At 37.0% G+C, this 23,636-nt stretch overlaps 1 protein-coding gene across 1 annotated transcript in view; it reads right to left on the reverse strand.

The window, feature by feature from the left end:
* The window catches only part of LOC109421075 (roundabout homolog 2-like), a 379,914-nt gene that overhangs the window by 5,112 nt on the left and 351,166 nt on the right, over nt 1-23,636 (reverse strand). Inside the window, exons 5-12 of the mRNA XM_029858753.2 lie at nt 21,560-21,690; nt 20,661-20,801; nt 7,853-7,984; nt 6,852-7,783; nt 6,671-6,790; nt 6,383-6,611; nt 5,991-6,086; nt 5,516-5,923 (exon numbers count right to left, since the gene is read on the reverse strand). Coding sequence (XP_029714613.1) covers nt 5,516-5,923; nt 5,991-6,086; nt 6,383-6,611; nt 6,671-6,790; nt 6,852-7,783; nt 7,853-7,984; nt 20,661-20,801; nt 21,560-21,690 — 2,189 coding nt within the window. The remainder of the gene's footprint in view (nt 1-5,515; nt 5,924-5,990; nt 6,087-6,382; nt 6,612-6,670; nt 6,791-6,851; nt 7,784-7,852; nt 7,985-20,660; nt 20,802-21,559; nt 21,691-23,636) is intronic.

Here is a 23,636-nt window from a genome sequence, read left to right on the forward strand (position 1 = left end):
CGCAAAATCTGTTTTTGTTATAAAAAAATCTCAAAAATTCTTTGCCCTTAATTGTTTCAAAAAAAGATGAAAACTGAAAATTCGAGAAAAAATAGTTAGAAACATTTGACCATCCTGAGCTAATTGGCAAACTTTGAGGCTGGAAGTCAGCTTTCTACAGAAAAATAATTAAAAAACTAACGGTAAGGTTTTTGAGAAATTTTAATTGTACGACATCTATCATAGATCCGGAGAATACCACTCTTGGTATTTTTTTTTTCTAAAAGTCCTTCAAAAAGACTCAAATATCTTCGTAAACATCATCTCAATCCAACAAACCGTTTTCGCGTTATAATATTTCTTGTTTCGTGTTTAGGGCATCTCTACTGTAAATATCTTCTCATGAATATTTGAAAATCGGCCATTCCAGTATTTTTCTAAATTTTTGCGTCTTCATGTACATAGAAAGTTACCGTTTTGAGTTTTTATTTTTTTTGTGAAAAAATAAAAAAAATCACTGTTGCAGTGATATTTTTTCCAGAAATCATTCAACGTTTTTCTGCAGTTATTTTTTCAGGATTTTTTTAGAAAATCTTTCAGGCATTATCTTTAGAAATTCTAATATTTCGCAAAAATACTCCAGACATTCATTTGGAGTTTCCGCTGGAATTTTTTCCAAAAATTGCTCTAGGAATTCCATGACGCATTCTTTCAAAACTGTTCCAAACATTACCCTGGAAATTTTCTACCGGAATTCATCCTGATATGTTTCAAAGGATTCTTATAAATATTTTATAATATATTGAACGCTTCAGAAATTTCTTCTTTTTATTTTAAGGAAGTCTTTCAGAAAGTCTTCTAGATAATTGTCCAGAAATTTATCAAAATACTTCTTTACAAAAAATCCATGGATTTCTTCAGAAATTCCTCCATGGATTTTTTTAACCCTTCAGGAGTTTTGTCAAGAATTTCTCAAAAGTGTCTATCAGAAAGTTTTCCAGGAGTTTCTCAAGAAATATCCAAAAAATTGCATTTTTCATTAATTTCTTAAGAATTTTCTCTGTGATTTTTTTTTCAGAATATCTATCAGGGAACTATTAAGAAATTGCTTTAAACATTTTTGAAACAATCTTTCACTAATTTATAAATTAAATTATTCCAGGATTTCCTTTACAAAATATTCCATAGAATCTTTCAGATTTAAGTTCCGCAACTTTCTCAAAAATTTCATTCATTTTTTTTCCTTACATTCTTTATGAAAATCTCCAGAGAATCCTCGAAAAAATCCTCCGGGAATTCTTCTATAACATCTTATGGGATTTTTTATAAATTTCTTTATAGATTGTTATATAAATTCCTTTAAGAGATTCCTCTCGCATTTTTCTAGAGCATTAGATCAACAAATCGATACAATGATTTTTACAGAAACTTGGAATAAATTGCCTTAGCTATTCCCTTGTGAATTATTTTGAAAAATTCTCAAGGAATTGCTTTAGAATAATTCTGGCAATTATTTTGGGAAAAAACTTCCAAGGATTCCCTCATGAATTCCTTCATATTTTTTTTTGAAAATTACTTTAGAGAGGTTTCCACAAATATTTCCTAGATGCCCCTGTAAAAAATTCGATGATTTTTTTTAATTTCTTTATAAAGATTCTTTCAGAAATTCTTCCGCGGATTCTTTCGAAAAATTTACACTGGAAAAACTTTTCAGAAACCAAGCCACTCCGACAAAGTTTTTCATTCAGAAAATTCCCAAGTATTCCCTCAGTAAATTCTCCGGGATTTTTTTTTGGAAAGTTCTCTTACGATTTCTTTTCAAAAATCATGCTTAGATTCTTCCAAAAGGAGCAACGGTTTCTTTAAAATTTTCATGTAATTCGTTTCATGAAATCTTTCAAGATTTTTTTTTAAATTCATAATAGGACATAAAAGGAGATAATTGTGTGCAAAACTCAAGTCAGCGCTTTGAATGATGAACACAGTTCTGAGAGTGGAGGGAGAGCGTATTCAGAGGAGTTTCAAATGTTGCTTAGGGTGTTTAAATAGTTATTTATGTAACAAGTTGCAAAAAGCTGATTTTTTCAGCACGAGTCGCACATTTATCCAACTGGGCTTTCCAAGTTGAATAAATACGAAAAGTGCTTATTTGAGTTGCATAATGTTCATAATGCAACTCAAATGAGTTGCATAATGAACATTATGCAACTATTTTTCATTATTCAACTCAATTTAGTTGCAATATGAACCGGTACGGAAAAGTAGGCCATTATGATACTGAAATGAGTAGTATAAAATAGAAACAATGATACTGAATTGCATAAAACTTTTTCGGAACGTTTCAAGGGGTTAAACGTCCGAGCTCTACGGATGCACCTGAAAACCCCTGATGTGGTTCATGTCTGATGTGGTCATACTCTGTGACTGCCCTGAAACGACTCTGAAACGCCTTGAAATGCTTTAAACGCTCCTACGATCCCTTATAAAATCTTCAAAACAATCAAAACGCCTTTGAGCCGATAGAAAATGTCGTTTGAACCTAATGGAATCCATAAAAAATCTTGAAATACCCTGATTCTGACACATTAAATCTCCTGAAACACCATCGAAGCTCCTGAAACGTTCTTAAACACTTCATAAAAACATATGAAACCACTGAAACGCTCATATGCAACCTCCTGAAATCTTCTGTGACTCCCTTAAATCCCCGTAAAACCACATGAAACCTCATAAAACTCCATTAATATCCCTAAGATTCCCTGAAACGCAATTGAAAGCCTCTGAAAAACCTCTGACGCCTTAAGAAATCCCCTAATATCTTATGACATATGTCTCTAAAAATCCTATTGTAATGCCTCTGAAAAGTCCCTTAAATACCCTGAAACCATCTGAATTGCTCTGAGAAACTTAAAAAAACACGTATGGAACCCTCAGTAACAAACATGAAATCCCGTTACTGAAACCCTGAGTTCACTGGAATCCCCTAAAGTTTTTGATGATCCCCTTTGAAAACACTGCACATGACTCTGCATCCCTTCTAAGCCTCCTCATTATGCTCCTTCAACCTCTGTTTCTATAGGCCAATGAAACTCCCAAACCTCTTGAAACCCTCTGAAATCCCTCCGAAATTTATTCAAAATCTTTCCTGAGACTCCTTTCATATTCTCCTCTAAGACGCTCAGTTCGCCCATTTGCCCCTCGCTTACTGAGGCCTCTTCCTGAGTCCTGCTTATACGCATGTCATAAATTGACTATATTGAATAAACCTTATAAATTGTACAAAGCCGTAATAGAGCAATCTTAAGGACAGACTTGTTAGAATCCCAAAATGGCCGCCATGCGCCACAATGGCCGATTTTGGCACCTACTCACGATTTCGAGCGCACAAATCTCATCGTAAACAAAACCAGCGCACCTGAGCTTCTCATTTTAAGCTTATTACGAGTGAGCAAGAACAGAATAATGAAATGCATTATTGTTTGAAGCTTGCTTCTTAAGATTTGTGCGTCTGAAGTTTTGATGCACTGTTGAAGCGGGATTTCGACTTCAGACTAGACTTCAGACGTTTGTCCTTAAACTTTTCCCTGATGTTTCGTGGAGCCTAAAAATAGGTTACAGGGGTTTTCAGGGGTGTGTTGGAGGGCTTTTGGGGAATTGAAAAGGTTTTGAGAGGGTTCGAAGGAGTTTAGGTGCGCTCTCAGGTGGATTAATTGGTTTTTCATGATTGTTTAAGATTTGATTTGGAGGAATTAAAGCCCTTTAGAGGCGCTTCCAGAGGTTTTACCTTTGGAGCTGAATTGTTTTACCTTTTTTTCTGGCGTAACCTGACCATAGACCCCACAGTGTTAACCCTCTAATGCCCAAATTTTTGATTTTGATCTAAATATCATTTTTCGTCATCTAAAATCGATTTAAACATGTTTTGGAAGATTTTTAATTCTCGATTTTGTGAATTTCAGTTTTTGATTTTTCTAATTTTTATTTTTGAACATCCCCACACTTTTATATTTTTCCTGGAAGCCAATTTGGGGAACGGATTTTTTGAGATGAAAACATTTTGAGATTTTATGATTATTGTTAAAATATTATTATTTTAAAAATTTTTCATACAAAATTTTATTTTCCGTGTAATTTTAAGGAAAATAATTTTAGAGTGTATTCGATTCCCTTAAACTATTAAACAAGGATAGAATGATTTGGGAAAAATTTAAAATATGTTAACTGTAGCGATTCAGTACAAAATAAACAATGACTTCTAAAAGGTGACTAAAACATCAATTTTTCAATGATTTTTCAAAAATGTAAATACGTTTTAAAATACACCGAAAATCATTTTGAGATATACAGAGCAGTCTTAAATATCAGCCAAAAATATTAAAAAAATGATTTTCCACGAAACAAAAATTACAAAAATGCTCAAACTATACCCCGTCTAAAGGCGGGATTGGGTATTAGAGGGTTAAGAAACGTTTCAGAGAGATTCTGGGAGCTCCAGAGTCGTAGCTCAAACTTCCTGAGACACCTCTGAGGACCCCCTGAAAACCCTCTGTGAATCCCCTGAGATTACCCTGAAGTGCCCCTGAGACCTCCTAAAATGCCCCTAAAACCGCGTGTGGTACCAACAGAGATCCATTGGGGCCCCTACAGACCTCTGAAACCTCCTGAAACACCCCTGATAACTTCAGAAACGTTCCAGAGACTTATTGGAACATCCCTAAAAACCCCCACGGTACCCACTGAAACCACCTTGAAGCTTCCCTGGAACCATCTGATAATCCCTGAAACACTCTGAGTTGCCCTTTAAAACGCCACTGAGACCCCTCAAAATCCCTTAAAATGTCCCTGAAATCCCCTGAAGCTCCCTGGAATATCTTGGAATCCCCTCTACTTCTTCTTGGCGTAACGTCCCCACTGGGACATGGCCTGCTTTTCATCTTCCACAGTTATTTACTGAGAGCTCTCTGCCAATGACCATTTTACATATGTTTATCTTGAAGTTCCTGGACCGACCGGGAATCGAACCTGTCATCCTCAGCATGGTCATGCTGAGTACCCACGCCTTTAAAGCCTTGGCTAAATGGGTCCTCCTTGCTGAAACGCCCATGAAACCTTCTGGAATCCTCTGTTAACTGCTGCCCTCAATTCTTTATTACACCAACGAACCTAACCTCAAAATGACTGGCATTTGTCAGTCATTTTGACAAGTGTAACACGAGCATGAAAAGGACGACAACAAGGTCGGTAAAGTAGTAGATATTTTTTGTCTTCTTCGTGAATGTGTGCGATCTGTCAAAATTACCTGAGAATTAAATTTTTGAGGTTAGGTTTGGTAGTGTAATAAAGAAGTTCCCCTGAAACTTCTTTGAAATTACCCAGGAATTGTCTGAGACCTCATGAAACATCCTGAAAATCTCTCAAGTTATAACTATATATATTTTTATAACATTTTTTTCAATTATCAACGATCTACACCGTCGAAGCAATCAGTTCCAATTGAGATATAATACCAAAAAAATACTCTTCCAACGAAACTCACCTCTCATCGCGACCAGCGCCGACTGCTTCATGAGCATCTGCTTCCGCTTGACGAACACCATCGCCCCAAACGAGAGCATCATCAGCGCCAGAATGGTCCCCAGCACGGCAATAAACCACGGTTTGGTCAGAATGTCATCGGCATTGTCATGGTTGATCGGATAGCGATGGGAGGTTTGGTCCAGTTGCTTCGTAACCGGATCGAGACGTAGGGTCGCAGGGTTGCTGAATGGGCCCATTCCGGCGGTGGTTGATGCGGCGATGCTAACCGTGTAGGTGACACCTTCGGTTAGATTCGCAAGCAGTAGATTTGGAGAGGTGGCGTCGATCGTAACGTTGCTGAGCACCTTGGTGTAGTTGGAACGGATGTCTACTCCGCGGACGAGCACGTTGTAGGTTTGGAGGATTCCTGTCGATAAGGAAAATGATGGTTAAGAGGGTTTGATCCTTAGGAATCTTGGGATGCGATCACTTACCGTTAATAGATCCCAAAGGTGGAGCTTTCCACTTCAGGTAGACAGCTGAAGAGTTCAGCAGAAGAGCTTCCATGGCAGTTGGCGATGCAGATGGGACTGTTCAAAAATAGATTTTTTTAAATGATAAATAACAGTGTAGTGGGCTTCGTGGCCGAGCGGTTAGTGATGTCTGTAGTTTCGGTGTCTCGTTAGCCTCGGAGTATAGGTAATATTCCCGCTCCAGCCGGGGAAAACTTTTCGTCGAACGGAAAATTCTCCTCTGGGCCACTGTGTGTTAAATGTGTTGTCCGTTGTCGAATGTAAGTAATGTTCGGTCTGTAGAGGCCGCAAGGTCGAAGACGGTGCAATTGTCTTTTGTCTTTTGTAACATATTGAGGTGGTATTCAACTCACCATCTTCCAAGGTCTTGGCCAACCGCGAGTTCGAAGGTTTCCCTTCCACGGTTTTGTAGAACGGAACGATGAAGAACTCGTACTCGGTGAACTTCCGGAGGTCGTTCACGGTACAGGAGGACACACTTCCGGCGTTTAGGACGGTTAATACCCGGTAGGAATGCTCGGAGTCTTCCTCCAAGTTGCGAGCGTAGATGTAGAATCCATCGACGTATTTTCCGTCGATGATCTGAGAAAATTCGGGAATCAATAAACTGTAGATTGCTTAGAAAATAAACGATGATTTACCTCCCAAACTAGTCTCATAGTCGTCGAATCCACAGAGGTAGCATTTACCAAATCTACTACGTCTCCAGAGAGTAACGTTGCACGTATTTCACTCATATCGATACCAGAGTTTTGCTCATTCTAGAAAGTTAGAACGGATTTGTTGAAGGATGATTGTTAAGTCTCATGTTAAATAACTTACCACTCCAACCAGTATTGGCTCGGAAAGCGGACTGGGCGGTGAAATGCCATGCCAATTTTCCGCTCGAACCACAAAGTAGTACGACACACCGGGAATCAACCCTCGCTGGGTATAACTGTTTTCTTGGATCTTGTCGGCCATCTCCTGCCAACCGTCGGTTACGTTCCTACCGTACATCTCCACGATGAATCCAATCATGCTGGATGCCCCGAGTGCATTACTTGGAACCCAAGAAATCGTAACGGCGCTTTCGGTTACGTCCATTACTTGAGGTTTCCCGGGAGGTCCCGGAAAGGTGGAAGCTTCGGGCGCCCGGAAGAACTTGATGTTGGGATTCGTCGGAGAATCTAGCTTTAGAGTAGCGCTCCACGTAGATTTTCCGGATTTGCTACTGGCTACGCAAGTGTATAGTCCACTGTCATCATTTTTTCTCAAGTCCGATATGGTCAACGTCCCTGAATCGGTAATGTTGATGCGGGATGAAGTCAACACAGGAATCCCATCTCTGTACCACGAGATAACCGGTGTTGGAACACCGGCAGCTTTACAAGGCAATATAGCCACGGACTTCACCGGAAGCGTCTGGTTAACAGGGCCTTGTAGGATCAACGGTGGAGGTCGATCGTCCTGCAGGTTCACACTGAGCACTACCCGGGTACTAACACTCCCCACAGAGTTTACAGCACTGCACAGAATCACCTTTGCATTGTCAATCCGGTCGATGTTGGACACCGACAGTATACTAGTCCCATCCGCATTGTCGGTCACCTCAATTCCTCCATAGCGGGACCCAGGAAATAGAAGAGTCCGGTTGCCCTCCAAAGACCAGAACAACGTTGGCACCGGATGTCCCGTGGCTTGACACTCGAAAAGAGCTTCCGAACCTAGCTCGGCGATTTGATTCATGGGTCGTACCGTAAAAGTCGGCGGAGCTATTCAATGAGAAAATCACAATGAGGATTCCACTTTGGAAGATAAACACAACGGTCATCGATACTCACAGTGAACGGTCAAACTCCCGGAGGCGGTAATCGACCCGACGGCATTGTCCGCCTCGCAGCTGTACTCGCCCATATCCTCGATGGTGATTGCGTCGATCTGCAGGCTGCGGTCCTCCAGCACGTGAACGCGGTCTGTTCGAAAGGAGTAATCACAAATGGGTAATAAATTAATTAATTAAATAATTTAATAATAAATTATCAAAATTTCAACATGGCTTCCGTAGGTTGAATCGCGTGTACTATCAATGTTCAAACCCCTGAGGAGATCAATCGCCAACGGAATGGGACAACCCCAACACAATAGGTAGTACTCAAAACGGTAATTAATTTAAACTCGGTTCAGAGCAAGCAGTGAAACTGCCCTCAGAGTCGATTGACGGTGAGAGCTTGAACTAATAGAAGTGAAAGCTACACACTTAATTTTGATTACCGAGTTCGGTAATTTTTTGACGAGATTAAAACTGCTGAGCACCGAGCTCGTTCAGCAAAATTGCATTGTTTACCTTTTCCATACGATTTTGACAGTTGTTTTACCGAACCTCAGAATAATCGATTACCGAAAGTACCGAGATCGTACTGCTGTTATAATCTCGTCAAAAAAGTACCGAACAGGCAATTCAGAAATAAGTGTGTAGTAGAACAGGCGGCTACCAACAAACATGCTCGAACTGACTCGATTGCAGTGTGCAGGATAAACGCGCTTCACAGTGGGACGAATGGCCCAAAACGTGAACTTTTTTCAGCAGCGTCTTTAAACGTGGTTTTATCGGCATGGTATCTTCGGATGAAAATTTTCTAAAAATAATGCGCATCGAATGGCGTTTAGTTTTAGTTCGCAACTTTGCCACAGGCGGCGCTGTAAAATCCAACTTTTTTGTTTGACGTTTTTTCAATATGGTGTCTTCGGCAAAGTTGTAGATATGCTCAATACAAATATCTTTGCCGAAGACACCAACCCTCTATCTCTACATTGCTTCAAGATACAGACGTAATTTATGAATGACCCCCCAAAAATCGTTTTATGTATATATATCGAAAACGCGCAGTTTTAGAAAGTTGCAATGTTCTACAAAGTTGTGTAAAATGCCAAAAGAAACAACTTTGTAGAAGTGAATAGGGTTCTAAAATGGCAATAGGGTTAGTTATGGCTATTTTTGAGTTAAAAATAGCCGTTTTTCAAGGCTCAATAACTATCTTGGATGCAAATGGATGCAAATCAAACCCCACTAGGTTCAATATGTATTACTATTAGTTGAACATCCTGATGTTTTCGGTTGTATCCTCGAGTATCCTTAGCAGGGGTTCTTAATCTTACTAGAGCCTATTTTTGACGCTAAAACAATAATACACTCAAACCTCCATTTAGGTAGGATCCATTTAGGTAAAATCTATTTAGGTCCCTCCATTTAGGTAACGTTACCTAAATGGAATTTGATTGCCATTGGTCATCATTGATGACGTCAAACCCGACATCAACCTATCATTGACCTGTTTTCATTTTGGCCGGCAAACCCAATATAGACCCAACAGTTGTTCGATGTTGGTCCAACAGTGGCCCAACATACGATAAAAATTGACCCGACTTTGACCCGACATTCAACAATTTTTCAGTCTGGCGGAATTTTGCAGAGTTTTTCGTGTTTCGTGCCCATCTAGTCATTTGGATGACAAGTCTGACCTGAGACCTTCCAAAACCCCCGAAAAAGCCCCTAAAGCGCCTCCTTTCCTGAGACTCTCTTGAAAGTCTTCTGAAACTCCGCATGACTCCCTTTCTCCTAGTCAATCTCCCTTCTTGAATTTATTTTCAACCTTGTACTCCATTTAGGTAATAGACTGAATCCATTTAGGTAATGAATCCATTTAGGTAAAAATTCTAATTAGGCAGTCCCGACTCATTACCTAAATGGAGGTTTTGGTGTAGCAGTTTTTGTATGATCACTTGGATACATATGACCGTCTAGTTTAGCTCACTACATGCAGTGTTTTTTTAAATAATATGATAACAACTCGATAATAATTGATTTTTGTAGGCGCAATAAAGCATACAATTATGCGAATAGTTAATATTTATCACTTCACAGAAGATAATGGGGTTCTAAATGACATTCAAAAACTGATATTATTGTTTTAGCGTCAAAAATAGGCTCTAGGTGGCTCTAGTAAGATTAAGAACCCCTGCTAAGGATACTCGAGGATACAACCGAAAACATCAGGATATTCAACTAATAGTAATACATATTGAAACTAGTGGGGTTTGATTTGCATCCATTTGCATCCAAGATAGTTATTGAGCCTTGAAAAACGGCTATTTTTAACTCAAAAATAGCCATAACTAACCCTATTGCCATTTTAGAACCCTATTCACTTCTACAAAGTTGTTTCTTTTGGCATTTTACACAACTTTGTAGAACATTGCAACTTTCTAAAACTGCGCGTTTTCGAAATATATGAAAAAAACGATTTTTGGGGGGTCGTTCATAAAATACGTCTGTATCTTGAAGCAATGTAGAGATAGAGGGTTGGTGTCTTCGGCAAAGATACTTGTATTGAGCATATCTACAACTTTGCCAAAGACACCATATTGAAAAAACGTCAAACAAAAAAGTTGGATTTTACAGCGCCGCCTGTGGCAAAGTTGCGAACTAAAACTAAACGGCATTCGACGCGCCCTATTTTTATAAAATTTTCATCCGAAGATACCATGCCGATAAAATCACGTTTAAAGACGCTACTGAATAAAGTTCACGTTTTTGGCCATTCGTCCCACCGTGGCGCTTGCCAGGCAAAATTTCGATAAGTGGCTCAATGAGCCATTTTACGAGACGTTTCGGATCAGCTGATCGCTCATTTCATGAATGAAAATTTGACAGGAGGTTGCGCCCAAGCCCGTGAGTGTTAATATCAATATCAACACTGTTGTCGTTTCGTAAAATAGACTATGGAGCGTTGGGTTAGGTAGACCTCGGAACCGTCTCGTGTATAATTCGAACTCACTTTTTGAGAGTCCAAGTTTTGTTTTACTGCTAATAATCGGGCGTTAGGTTGGTGAGTGCAAACTTTTTAAAGGGTGATAGAGGACCATAAATGTTGAAAAAATCGTTTTAAGCATATGGTCAAATCTCAGTCGTTACGTAGTTATTGAACTTCCCATGTTTTTGACTCCCATTGCCCTAAGGACTGTTCAATTTATAAAACGGACAACTTTATAAGGCTATAAAAAGAAGACGAGTAGTTCAAATTTAACCACGCTTGCTTCGTTTTTCAGAACATCATCTCTCATTATAGTAATCATTTTTGAATCGAATAAAAATAGTTTTATTTTATAGAAAATCGGCCAGATGTTAAATGAGGTGAATTTTTCGATTGCTGAAAATTGAAAATAAATATATAATTACTGTTCACATATGGTATATCGTTTTTAATACCAGAAAAGTATGTGCCATGCTGCAGCAGCATGAGTAATTAACATTCTGGCAAAATTTAAACTCAATTGGAAAATTAAGTGTTGAGATATTAAAGTCTCAAGTTAGATACGATTTTTTGAATAAAATTTAATTGTGAAGCAAAAAGGTCATGAAAATATTAAATAATCAATTTTTTTATGCATCCAGTCGAAAGTGAGAATAATTAAGTGTTAAATGCAGAAAACTGCTTTTTAATAGCATTGCTGGTTTGGTTACTGTGCGCCATTACATATACAGTAATCAAAACAGTTTCGTTCTTTGATGGTTCTTCCAAATAACAATGCTACCTAATGCAAATTTTGCATAACAATGATGTTGGAAAGAAAAACTTTTCATCCGATTATTATTAAATAAGGTGTACAATAACATAGGACCAACTTTGTTGGAAATATATAATAACAAGATTCGCTAGAGTCGAAAATCTGCATCAATGGAGCAAAAAGTATGAATTTTTTTAATATGACCATCTTTATGGATTAAATTTTTGACGAAAAATGCAATTAAAAGTTATTTTTTCTTCTGTATCATTCAGACAGCAATCTTCTACTACTCTGGACAAATTTTTAGCCGAATCCGTGATGTTATTGCAACACAGGACTTAAATGAACATTTTTTAATAATTTCTATGAAAACAAGGCAATTCACTATATCAAGCTGGAGCTTGCTTGGTGCATTATTACTGATCAACTATTGAGCTTTACCTTTAGTAGAACTGTGTAAGCTTCCAATTCATTAAAAACTTCATGAAAATTTGCATGTTAAGTATGTGGAAAGTTATGTCGAATTTTGAGAAATAGGTTTTTATTGATGTTTTACGAAAACCGCTTCAGTTACACAATAAAGAACATTTTGCTTAATGTTATATTTTTCCTACATTTGAGAATAGCTATAGAAAGTTACGCAAAAAATTGATAATGATTTTTTTGAAAAATAAAAAAGACATCGCACAAGCAAGTTGTCCGTTTTATAAATTGAACAGTCCTTAACTGGATATAACTTGACAATGGTCAAACTTATCGCAATTCTTTTACCTTTATTCAAAAGATCATTGATTTTTCTACCAAATGGCATCTTTGAATCTAATCTATTGGTTTAGTTAAATAATTAAGTTTTCTAGAGCAAAATAGCTCAAAACAGTGTGTTTTCAATTTGTTTTTGTCAATTATCTTTGAAATTTGCGTAATAAATTGAAATTCTTTCTTTGGCAAAGTTGTGGCCCCTGTTACACTCTACAATTCGTTCTTTGACATCAAATGTCTATCTCTTATCGTTTTCATGCAATTTCGATTTAAATGTGTGACACAGTGCGCAAAAAAGTGCTTACCAAGACAGTTGTAAATTTATGACCTGAAACGCGATGTTTAAATCGAAATTGCAAGAAAACGATAAGAGATAGACATTTGATGTTAAAGAACGAATTGTACAGTAGAACAGGGGCGACAACTTTGCCAAAGAAAGAATTTCAATTTATTACGCATGTTTCAAAGATAATTGACAAAAACAAATTAAAACACACTGTTTTGAGCTATTTTGCTCTAGAAAACTTAGGCATTTAACTAAACCAATCGATTCAAACATGCCATTTGATAGAAAATTCAATGATCTTTCGAATAAGGGTTAAAAAATTGCGTTAAGTTTGACCATTGTCAAGTTATAGCCAGTTAAGGCAATGAGAGTCAAAAACATGGGAAGTTCAATAACTACGTAACGGTTGAGATTTGACCATATGCGTAGAACATTTTTTTCACCATTTATGGTCCTCTATCACCCTTTAAAAAGTTTGCACTCACCAACCTAACACCCTGTATAAAGTAAGGGTTTGTTGGTTTACACATTTACAGATATATCGTCTCATTCGTATGCATTAGGCTGATACAAAAAAAAATCGATGTTCGAAAAGTCAAGATGCGCAAGCCTAAATGAAAGATGTACATGTTTGAAGCATTTTTGTAAAACATTACGGTTTTCTTAGATGTCATTTAGAGATTCTGCCTGGGCAATTTTCGAAAAATTACAATGTGTCATGAGATATCTTAAAAAAATGGGTTAAAAAATGTTTTTTTTTTAACTTCTGATATTTTTTGTGGATTACTACGTAATTTCAGAGGATATTGTGTTTTGTAATACTGTATTTATATTGACTGCAGAACCTTTTCTGTGCCGAAAGAAGGACTATTTTTTAAGCATTTTTCCTCATAATTTTCCAATAATTACCTTTTTTTGTTCTTTTATTACAACATAGAAGGTTTTGCGGTCAATATAAACACAGAATTAAAAAACCTAATATCCTTTAAGTAGGGTAGCGAAATACTTGGGCAGCGACTGGTATTTTGGGCACTCTTCGCTATAACTCAGTCAATTCCAAACCAATTGACTCGAAATTTTGTACACGGCTAGATACTATACGTTTCTCATCGCGTTCCAAAATATATGTCAATTGGTTCAAAATTGGCTGTGTTATAGCAGAAAAATGCCCAAAATGGGACCCCTGCTGAAATGGTTCCATTTCCCTATTGTGATTCATAGAAAATACAAAAATATTGAAAAAGAATCAGAAATAAAAAAAATAAAAAAGAAATAATTTTTATATTTTTTTATGAAAAATTGTCATTTTTTAGAATTATTTTAGAAAATGAAAATATTCCACAAAAATCTTCAAATACGTTTATCTTTCATCTAAGGACTGAGCACTTTGACATATTTCAAAAAACCAATGACGAATTTCGCGCCAATCCTTCCAGCACCCTCTAAGAATCGAACGGAACTTGGTGGGCATAAACATACTTAGTTTTTCGAAATTAGTCGAGAGTAACATTTGAACAGGGCCTATTTTTTCGAAATCTTAATAAAAAATAACAAGACACACAAAAAGTCTGCACTACGGTGAAATTCCATGAAATGTTTTTTTGAAAAAAGTATAAAAAAATTTCAAGGTAATTCCAACACGGAGAAATAATGGCTTTTAAAATTAAAATTGATATTGTCCAAAAAAACCTGTATTTTTAAATCGATGATTTTTCTTCTGAAGAAAAATCAAACATTAATTCAAACATTAGGAAAATCGATATTTCAAAAACTTTTTTGCCCTTTTTGTATTTTTTCAGTAACTGTATATGGTATTAAACTTTATTCTTATTTCTAATAGGTTATTGATTCTATTGGTTATGACAACCAAGTTTCATTCATTCTGATGTTGAGAGGGTACTGATAACCACCTGTCGAGTTGGTGTGAAATTCGTCCTGTAGAAAAAGCACTCCTTGCAAAGTAAAAATTTTTAAAAATAATAAATTCCGAAAACAAATTTTTTTATGAGAATTTTCATGTAAAGTTGTAATTTTCCAAAAATCGCCTTGGCGGACATGTGTTTCTCTAAAAGTTTCTCCAGATGATTTTTCCGCAATTTCTTCAGAATTTGCATGGTGCTTCTTCAGATATTCATCCACCGATTAATTTAAAAGTACGTCCTGGGATTTCTACAGGGATTTTACTGGAGTTTTTTACTGGAATATCTTCAGAGATACTTTTCAGAAATTCAAACTTCTTTTACTTTTACTAAAATTCTATAAGGGATACCTTCAACGACAAGGTACACAGCACAAATTTTCTCGAGAACTGTCAAACATTTTTTTTAATTCCGTAATAAACTGTTCTAGTATTTCCATTAAGCGCTTCGCTAGGAGTTTTTCCAAATATTTTTCTCGCAATTTTTCCATAATTCCCATGGTGTTTTTTTTTCATATATTTATCCGGAGATTCATTGAACAGTACTTCTGGATATGTCTACAGGGATTCTACTGGAGATTTCTTCTGGAGATTTCTTCTGGAGATTTCTTCTGGAATTCTTCCAGAAATTCCTTCTCGTTTTCCTTCTGAATGTCCTTTAGATAAAGGTTTATCCTCTTGCATCACGTTGGCAGCAGTTCGCTGACGTAGTGTACGGCTTGGGTAAAAATTGACCCTCATGCCAAAGGAGGGTTGAATATATCTCAAAAGCCTTTTTCAGATTTTTAGAAATTTCATCAGAAATGTCATCAAGGGATTACTTCAAAAGTTCGCAGAAATTCCTCTTAAAATTTCATTAAAAATCCTACGAAGAGTGATTTTTTTCCCAAGATTCCTTCAAGATTTTTTCTGAAAACCTTTGAAGATTTCTAGACGAAATTTTAAATAATTTTCTAGAAGGATTCTTGGTTGAATGCCAGGGTTAATACTAGAAGTAACTCCATGAGATACCTCCTGAATTCCTAGAAAAAAACATGAGAAACTTCTATATGAAATTCTGAAGGGAATCCAGTATATATTTTTTATTAATCTTTGAAACAATACCTGAAAGAACAAAAGAATCATATTGCATCATGAAAACTTGCTGAATCACCAGCGGAAAAATTCTTGAAAGAATCCCTGGAGAAAGGTCTGAATTAATCCTCAGAATGCCCTATTTGCGAATGAATTCTACTGCTTAGGATTTGTTCACACCTAGGAATTGCTTAGGTACTTCTTGAGAAACTTTCTTCTATTTTTACTTCTAGTTTTCTTGGTGAAATTCTAAATAAACACCTGAGAGAATCTCTGAATACACGGAGCAACACCTGAAAAAAAAAACCTGTGGATAAATTCCAACAATAATTTTTTAACAGAGTTCTTGTGAAAATACTGAGCTTCAAAAAAAATCCCAGAGGATTTTTTTTTAAATCTCCGAATTTTTGTGAAAAACAATTCAACGCCATCTTTTGAAGAAATATTTGACTGAAACTCCAAAGAAAAACTCCTGCAGACGATTCTGATAATATAAGTGGGAGCATTCCTTCAAGAATTTCAAAAAATTCAAGAACTTTTTTAGTATGTATTAATTTTTATGTACTTTTTTAGATTTTTTTTTAGATTTATACTATAAAGAAGATGGTTACAGGAATTCCTAGAAGGATTTCGGCAAGAATTCCTCCAAAGATGATCCATGGTATCCCTATAAAACGCATTCCTGTCCATGTTTTTCTTTGAACATTTCTCCAGGATTTTTTCCTGAGAATCTTTTAGAAACTGTTCAAGGAATTTTCATTCGGGTCTTCTTTGGGAGTTTTTCAAGAAATTTCTCAAAAGACTTATGTTGAAAGTAGTCCACATGTGTTTTTTAATCATCAAGAAAATTCTCAGGAATTTTAAAGGAAATTTCTTCAAAAATTGCTACAGTGGTTTGTGCATGTATTCCATTATGCAGCTTTTCCAACATTTCTGAAGGAATTTTGTCACAATTATCTGTAGGAGTGTTTCTTTTGGAATTCTCCAGGAATTCTTCTCAAAATTTCTCAAAAAACTCCTCTAGGAATTTCTTTAGTAGTTTTTCTAGGGTATCCGCCAAGCATTGCAAAAGATACAACTTTAGAGGAATTGTTTAACAGATATTAAACGATTCCCTCAAAGATTCCTTCTGTAATGCATATATTTAGTTAGGAATTACAAAAAATCCTAGGAAATTTTTAAGATATTATTTTGGGAATTCCTTCAGGCGTTTCTTCACAAGCTTCTCCAGGTTCTCGTTCAGAGAGTACATAGGAAATTGTAAAAATCTGGGATTTTTCCAGATTTTTTTTTTCAGGAATTTTTGCATAGATTCCTTCAGAAAATCCTTCCCCGTAACGTGGGTAGATCACCTTAGAATGGTGCGTTGCGGTGTAAGATCTTCCAAATCAAATTTTGATCTTGATATTTATAGTATTTATAAATATTCCAAGATCAAAGTTTGATTCACTTTTTTGTGTTTTGTAGTTTATTTTGTTTTAGTGCACTACTAATTAATATTTTATTTCAGCAGGATTCAGGTAAATTTATCGTATGATATAAATCATATTATAAAAATATGTAACTGTGGCGAGCGTATCACTAATATGTAGCTTATTTGACGTACGATGTTAAAATTATTTTACATTTCAGATTACCAACCGAAGAAGCTAGTAATCCAACCAAGATGACGAGGACACAGGATGAATTGGGCAAACAACTGATTCGAAGCAGTCTAACAATGGTGTGCCTGAACGTTGACCAAGCGTATCCTTTGGAGTTTACCCTTCCACTAACAACAACCTAACAATCCCGCGACACCTAGGCCTGAGAGATCGTAGAGTTGTCTACATTTTTCATAGGTGTCCAAAACTAACCATCCTTTCCCATTCCTCAGCAGTCGCAAGGACGTGGCCAGGACAGTGCTCGACCATTGGAGGATTGCGTCAGTCTTGTCTAAGAGTCAGAGATTAGTCCCACATCTTTGTGCTTTGGTTCGGACGGGAAGGAGGCAACCCTCATAACAGCGGTCTAGGACTGTACCACCTACGAATTTGTGCGACTCGCTTAATGCTAATGCTAATGCTAATGCTAATGCTAGATTCCTTCAGAAAATCCTCCAGACTTTTTTTCAAGAGATTCCTCCAGAAATTTCTCTGCGGATTTCTCCAGAAAATCCCCCCAGAAAATTTTCAAGCATTTTTTTGTTGGAATATCTGTCAGAGTTTCTCTAGGAGTTTCTTATGATTTGATCTAGGAATCAAGGAGATATTTTAAAAATTTATTTTAGGGGGTATAACTTCTGAAATTGATTACGGATTTTTTCCTGGCTGTTTCTCAGATTTTCTTCTGGAAATCTCCACAGCTGAAACCAGGAGTTTTTCATGGGAATCCTTTAGACAATCCCCCAAAGATTTTTTTTTCAGAAATTCTTTCATGGATTCTTTCAAAAACTCTTCCAGTATTGTTTTTCATGGGAATCCTTTAGACAATCCCCCAAAGATTTTTTTTTAGAAATTCTTTCATGGATTCTTTCAAAAACTCTTCCAGTATTGTTTTGTGCATTTTCTGGAACAACTTCTGAAAAATCCATGGACTTCTATTCGTAGCAATTCGTACACGAAGGAATACCAGGAGATAATTCTGCCGGAACCACAGGAGCAAGTTCTGATCAAAAAATCTTTGTAAAAAAATATGGCGAAAACTTTCCGAGTTTCCGAAATAATCTTTACAGAATATTTAATCAACTGATAGAAGAAATTTGGAATAAATGCCTGAATGTTGAATTCCTGAATGCTGAGGAAATCCCCGGATGTCTTTTTGGAAGAATCCCTGAATTTCATAAGGAACCCGAGCAGGAATTTCTGAAAGAATGCCTTGATGGAATTGCCAAAGAAATCTTCAGTAGAATCCCTGTAAAGTCTCACTAAGTACAGTTGAATGAATCTCTGATAAGATAAGCTTGTGTAAAGATCCCTTGAAGAAAACCTTAAATATTTATACTAACGGAATAGGAATAAATCCTGTAGAATAGGAATAAATTTCTTGAAGAACCCGTGGAGAAATTCTTGGAGTTAAGGATGAATTTCTGGGAAAACCAAGTATACTTTTCTAGAGGAATTCTTGGAAAAACGTCTGGAAAGTCATCTAGAGGAAATTCTGGGGAAATTTTTTGAGAAATTTCTGAAGCAAACCTTGGAAGATGTTCTTAAAGAACTTTCCAAATGAATCGGTTTAAGACATTCAGAAAGTGATTTCTGGAGGATTTTCCATGGAAGCTGGAGGAATTTTTAAAGAAATATTTGGATGATTTTTCGATGATATCCATGGATTATTCGAAAAAACAAATGTCTGAATGAATCTCTCAAGGAACTTCAGAAGCAATCCGTGCAAGATATTCTTAATAAATATTATGAGTGATTTCAGAGGAAGAGCTATTTAGTGAAATATCTGAATCAATCCCTGTAAAAAGCTGCGCCCAGACAGGGATTTAGGTTTTTTTTTTCTCAAGAGCTGGTTAGTCAAGTAACAATAAATGCTGAACAGTGAGAGTATTAGCTGAACAATAGCTGGTTAATGGTGTCAATGGCTGAACACAATAACAGCTGAATATTAGTCTGAAGTATGGCTAGTTCAAACTCTTCAATCAGCAATACATAGTTGGCTGAATGTTAAGTTGAATGGAATACTATTCATCTGGGTTATCTGCTTTGGAACATACACCAACAACATGCAGAATTAATCAACTGTTGTTCAATCTTTAATCAAGTATTTTTTGACAGCTGACCCAAGCATGTTTTCATGAAGTCCACATCGCTTCTTCAACCACAATACAGACATAGTTCAACTTATGTTCTTGAAAATTCAGACATATGTATGAGGATATGTATACAATTGTGTGTGGTGTAGGTGCTACACAGCAAATAATTTTGTAATATCCAGGCGCGTAATTTCTGGTGATGTATCCATTTTTGAACGTAATTTCATTCGGTTACATCGTTTTCCAACATTTATCACACTCACTATGTACACCCTGGTTGGCACCGGAAAGTGTCAACAAACTCATTCCAGCAAACACTCAGAAGCAGTATCATATTTATCATCTACCTCCCAACTCGGTGAAATAGCCGAGAGGTAAGGGAAACGCCTCACAATCAACGGGTCAGTGTACGAATCCATGCCAATATTTTACTTATATATGATTAATCAATCGTTCCGGTTCTAGCGATTGTTAGACCCACTTTCAAGCTGCGGCGGCTGATTTGCTGCGTAGAATGGATGTAATTTGTACATCAATTTTACGACGCGACTGATGTGCATCGAAAATGATGTGATATTACAAGATTTTTTTTGCTGTGTGAGTGACTATAAATCAGGAGGCCAAAGTTCAATTCCCAGTTTTCCCACAGAATAATTTATACATTCCTAAACATCTCTTCTGAAAAAAGACGCAGCCTAGGACGCAGCTAATGGTAAAAATGGGCTCACAAACGTGTTTTTATTTTATTTTTACGCAATTTATAAATTTAATTGATTACTGATTGAGCTAGGTACTCAGTGAGTAACTTGGAGTAACCTCGAAGACACCATTAAATGCCAGTTGGGGAATATCATGAATATTTCGATAAAAAAAAATATTTCCTACTAATCTAAGAATAAAAATAAAAAAAAATTCAGCATGAATCTTTTTTCAAAGCTTTTCGAAAAATTTTACGAATTTCAAGGCTGAATTTCTAAGTGAATTATAATATAAAAAAACGAAAATTATCTTTGAACTCAAACGTTACCTATCTTCATCGTTTTGAAAGCATCGCGATGCATCGGTTTGAAAATCTAATCCACTCTAGACCGTGCGTATTGAAATGCACCTCGGCCCCAGCAAGATAATACTAATAACACACTAATAATGGAAGGCACACTCCCGACAAACACCATATTTACCGCCTTTCATGTGGCTGGCGGTGGTTATTGTGCAACCTCCGTTCCCCGTTCACCAACCAACAACCCCATGAATCAGAGTGAGGATATAGCTACACACTGCACACATTCGCAGGAGAAGGAGTCTTACCTAGGGGCATATTGCCGCTGGATGCTGAGCGTCTCCACAGGACGTCCGGCACTGGATCACCACCGACGCGACACTGGAACACAACCGAGCTGCCGACCACTGCCGTCTGGTTCTGGGGGCCTTGCATCAGGAACGGTTTCACTGCCAGGATGAGAGTGAGAGGAAAACAAAACAATTTATTATGACATGTTGAAAGCTAACCGAACGAGAGTGTTATGGGGAAGCAATAAAACTAAGATAGAAATCGTCATGTGGCTGTAGAATTCGCAAAAATAGTTTTACCAGTTTGAAAAGTTCAAAACGCAAAATCTCATACGATTATGAAAAACAGACAAATTAAAACTTTAACATCTAAAAAAATAATCCATGACGTTCTGGTGGGATTTGAACCATCAACTTCCTAATGCACTTGAAAGGGTGCGTTACCAACTACACCACAGAACTTTTATTTTTTATTTGTTTTTTTGATGAAGATCCAAATTGGGATGGAAACGCTGGTGCCAAGAAAATAAATTCGTAGGCCAACTATTAAGACTGCAAGCCAGAAAAATCATTCGAAATACACCACAGAACAGTATTCTGCGGAGTACGTTTTTTTAATGTTATTTGCATAATATCCAAATTTGTTCTATACCTAAGTAAGTCCAGGAAATATTCATTACGAAAATACCCAGGATCGTAACCCAGCACTCTTAGGCTCGAAATTCAAAAATATATGCTAGCGGGATTAAATTGACTGGGAATTTCAATTGTCTCAAAAACCTTCTGCCATAATCTAACTCAACCAAACCCGGAATCATCGGAAGCCATGAGGATAAGTGCATAAGGCACCACAGCGGCTTCAGATGCAACTGAATGGAGTGAGCCATTGGGTCCTAGCCTATCGGAATGATACATACCGTGCACACGCAGGAATGCAACTGTGGACTCCCGGACGCCGACAACGTTTTTCGCCACGCACTGGTACCGGCCGTCGTCCGATTGGCGCGCGTCCTGGATGGCTAGGTTGCCACCGTCGACGATTCGTATCCTGTGGAGAGATGAATGGGGAAAGGTGAGATGAATATTTGTTGGCAGAGCGTGTCGACACATCAAGCGATTATTATTAGTGTGAGAGTTAGTATTTCGTTCAATTACAAATGTTGTTGTCTCGGATAATTTATTCGTAACTAGTATTTTCGTATGTACCCTGGAGGAATTTCTGGAGGAATCCCCGGAGGAATTCCTGGAGGAATCCCCGAAGGAATTCCTGGAGGAGTCCCCGGAGGAATTCCAGGAGGAATCCCCGGAAGAATTCCTGGAGGAATCCCCGGAGGAATTCCTGGAGGAATCCCCGGAGGAACTCCTGGAGGAATCCCCGGAGGAACTCCTGGAAAAATCCCCGGAGGAACTCCTGGAGGAATCCCCGGAGGAATTCCTGGAGAAATCCCCGGAGGAATTCCTGGAGGAATCTTCGGAGGAATTCCTGGAAGAATACCCGGAGGAGTTCCGGGAGGAATCCCCGGAGGAATCCCTGAAGGAATATAGGAGAAATCTTTGAAGATATTTCAGGTGAAAACCACAAAGATATTCAAGAGGATAGCCCTGAAGGAATCCCAGGAGGAATCCTTGGAGAAATATAAGAAGAAGTCTCTGGAGGAATTCAAGCAGAAATTCCTGGAAAACTCCGGTAGGCATCTAGGAGGAATTTCATTTCAAATTCATGGAGGAACTCCACTAGGAATCCCTAGGAAGTCCAGGAGGAACCCCCGCAGAAAATGCTGGAGGAATTCCCGAAGAAATTCTTGAAGAAATATCCGGAGGAATTCCTAGAGGAATCCCCGGAGAAATGCCGAGAGGAATCTTCGGAGCAATTCCTGGAGAAATTTCCGGAGGAATTCCTGAAGAAATCCCCGGAAAAAATTCCTAGAGGAATCCCCGGAAGAATTCCAATAGGCAGAGGTTCCCAAACTTTTTGCTATCGCGGCGCCCTTTGAAATTTCCAAAAATGTCGCGGCGCACCAAAGATTTTAAAAAGGTTTTTTTTTAATTATAAACAGCTTTCACATTAAAATGTCAAAGGAAAAATCATGAAACACTTCTTATATCATGTTTTCTTAGAATTCAGAGAAAATTTGGAAAACTATTTTCTAGATAAATTTCTCAAATATAATTTTAATATGTTTGTAAGATTTCAAAAATCATGTTGATTTCATCATAGAAGCTTTATAAAAAAGAAAAAAAAACTCAGATGTACAGGTAAAACAAACTGCTGCTTTTTAATAATTCAGCCAAAAATTCTAAAGCGTTTGCAATAATTAAAGAATTCCAATTGAAATAAAATGACTTCACAGAACTTGACTAAAGTTTAATTTTTTTACGGAAATTGCAAAGCCACGCTTTCAAACACTTTTATTTATTTTGAAAAATTTAGACACATGAAGAGATTGTAAAGAACCTGTCAGGTGGGCTTTGATTGAACTTTTTATTTTCATAAATTTTGACTTAACTATTTGAGGCTGGAGTGGCCATATATAACCCCAGTAATGAAACCGAGCATCGCAAACTTATTCAAAGTTCAGTGAGGTTGCGGCAGTACTGATGAAACAGTCCGTTTCAAAAAGGTTAAAGCTAGCTCTTCACAATGTCACAACGGCAAACCTGCATGCCGCTAGTCCCGAAGACCTTGTTATTATTCTGAAAAGAACGCAAATAAGGTTCTTGAAATAAAAACTATGGACATGTTATAGTTAAATCAAAAGCTAAGCTGAAGATGAGAAGGTCCAAAAACAATTTTAATAACTTAAAATTTAAACATTTTAAAATTTGGTGTCAATTGATATGTTCAAGAAGGATACCAGAAATCCTGTGGAACAAACGAAGACTCAGGGAAAGATTTAAAATAAATATGAAGCGTCACTCTAGTTTTACTAAACATAACAAAATTAAAGGTGTTTCACAATGCAAAAAAAAGAGTTTGTTTTTGTTTGTTTCGTC

This window comes from Aedes albopictus, chromosome 2 (assembly GCF_035046485.1).
Source record: "Aedes albopictus strain Foshan chromosome 2, AalbF5, whole genome shotgun sequence".
NCBI classification, from domain to species: Eukaryota; Metazoa; Arthropoda; class Insecta; order Diptera; family Culicidae; genus Aedes; species Aedes albopictus.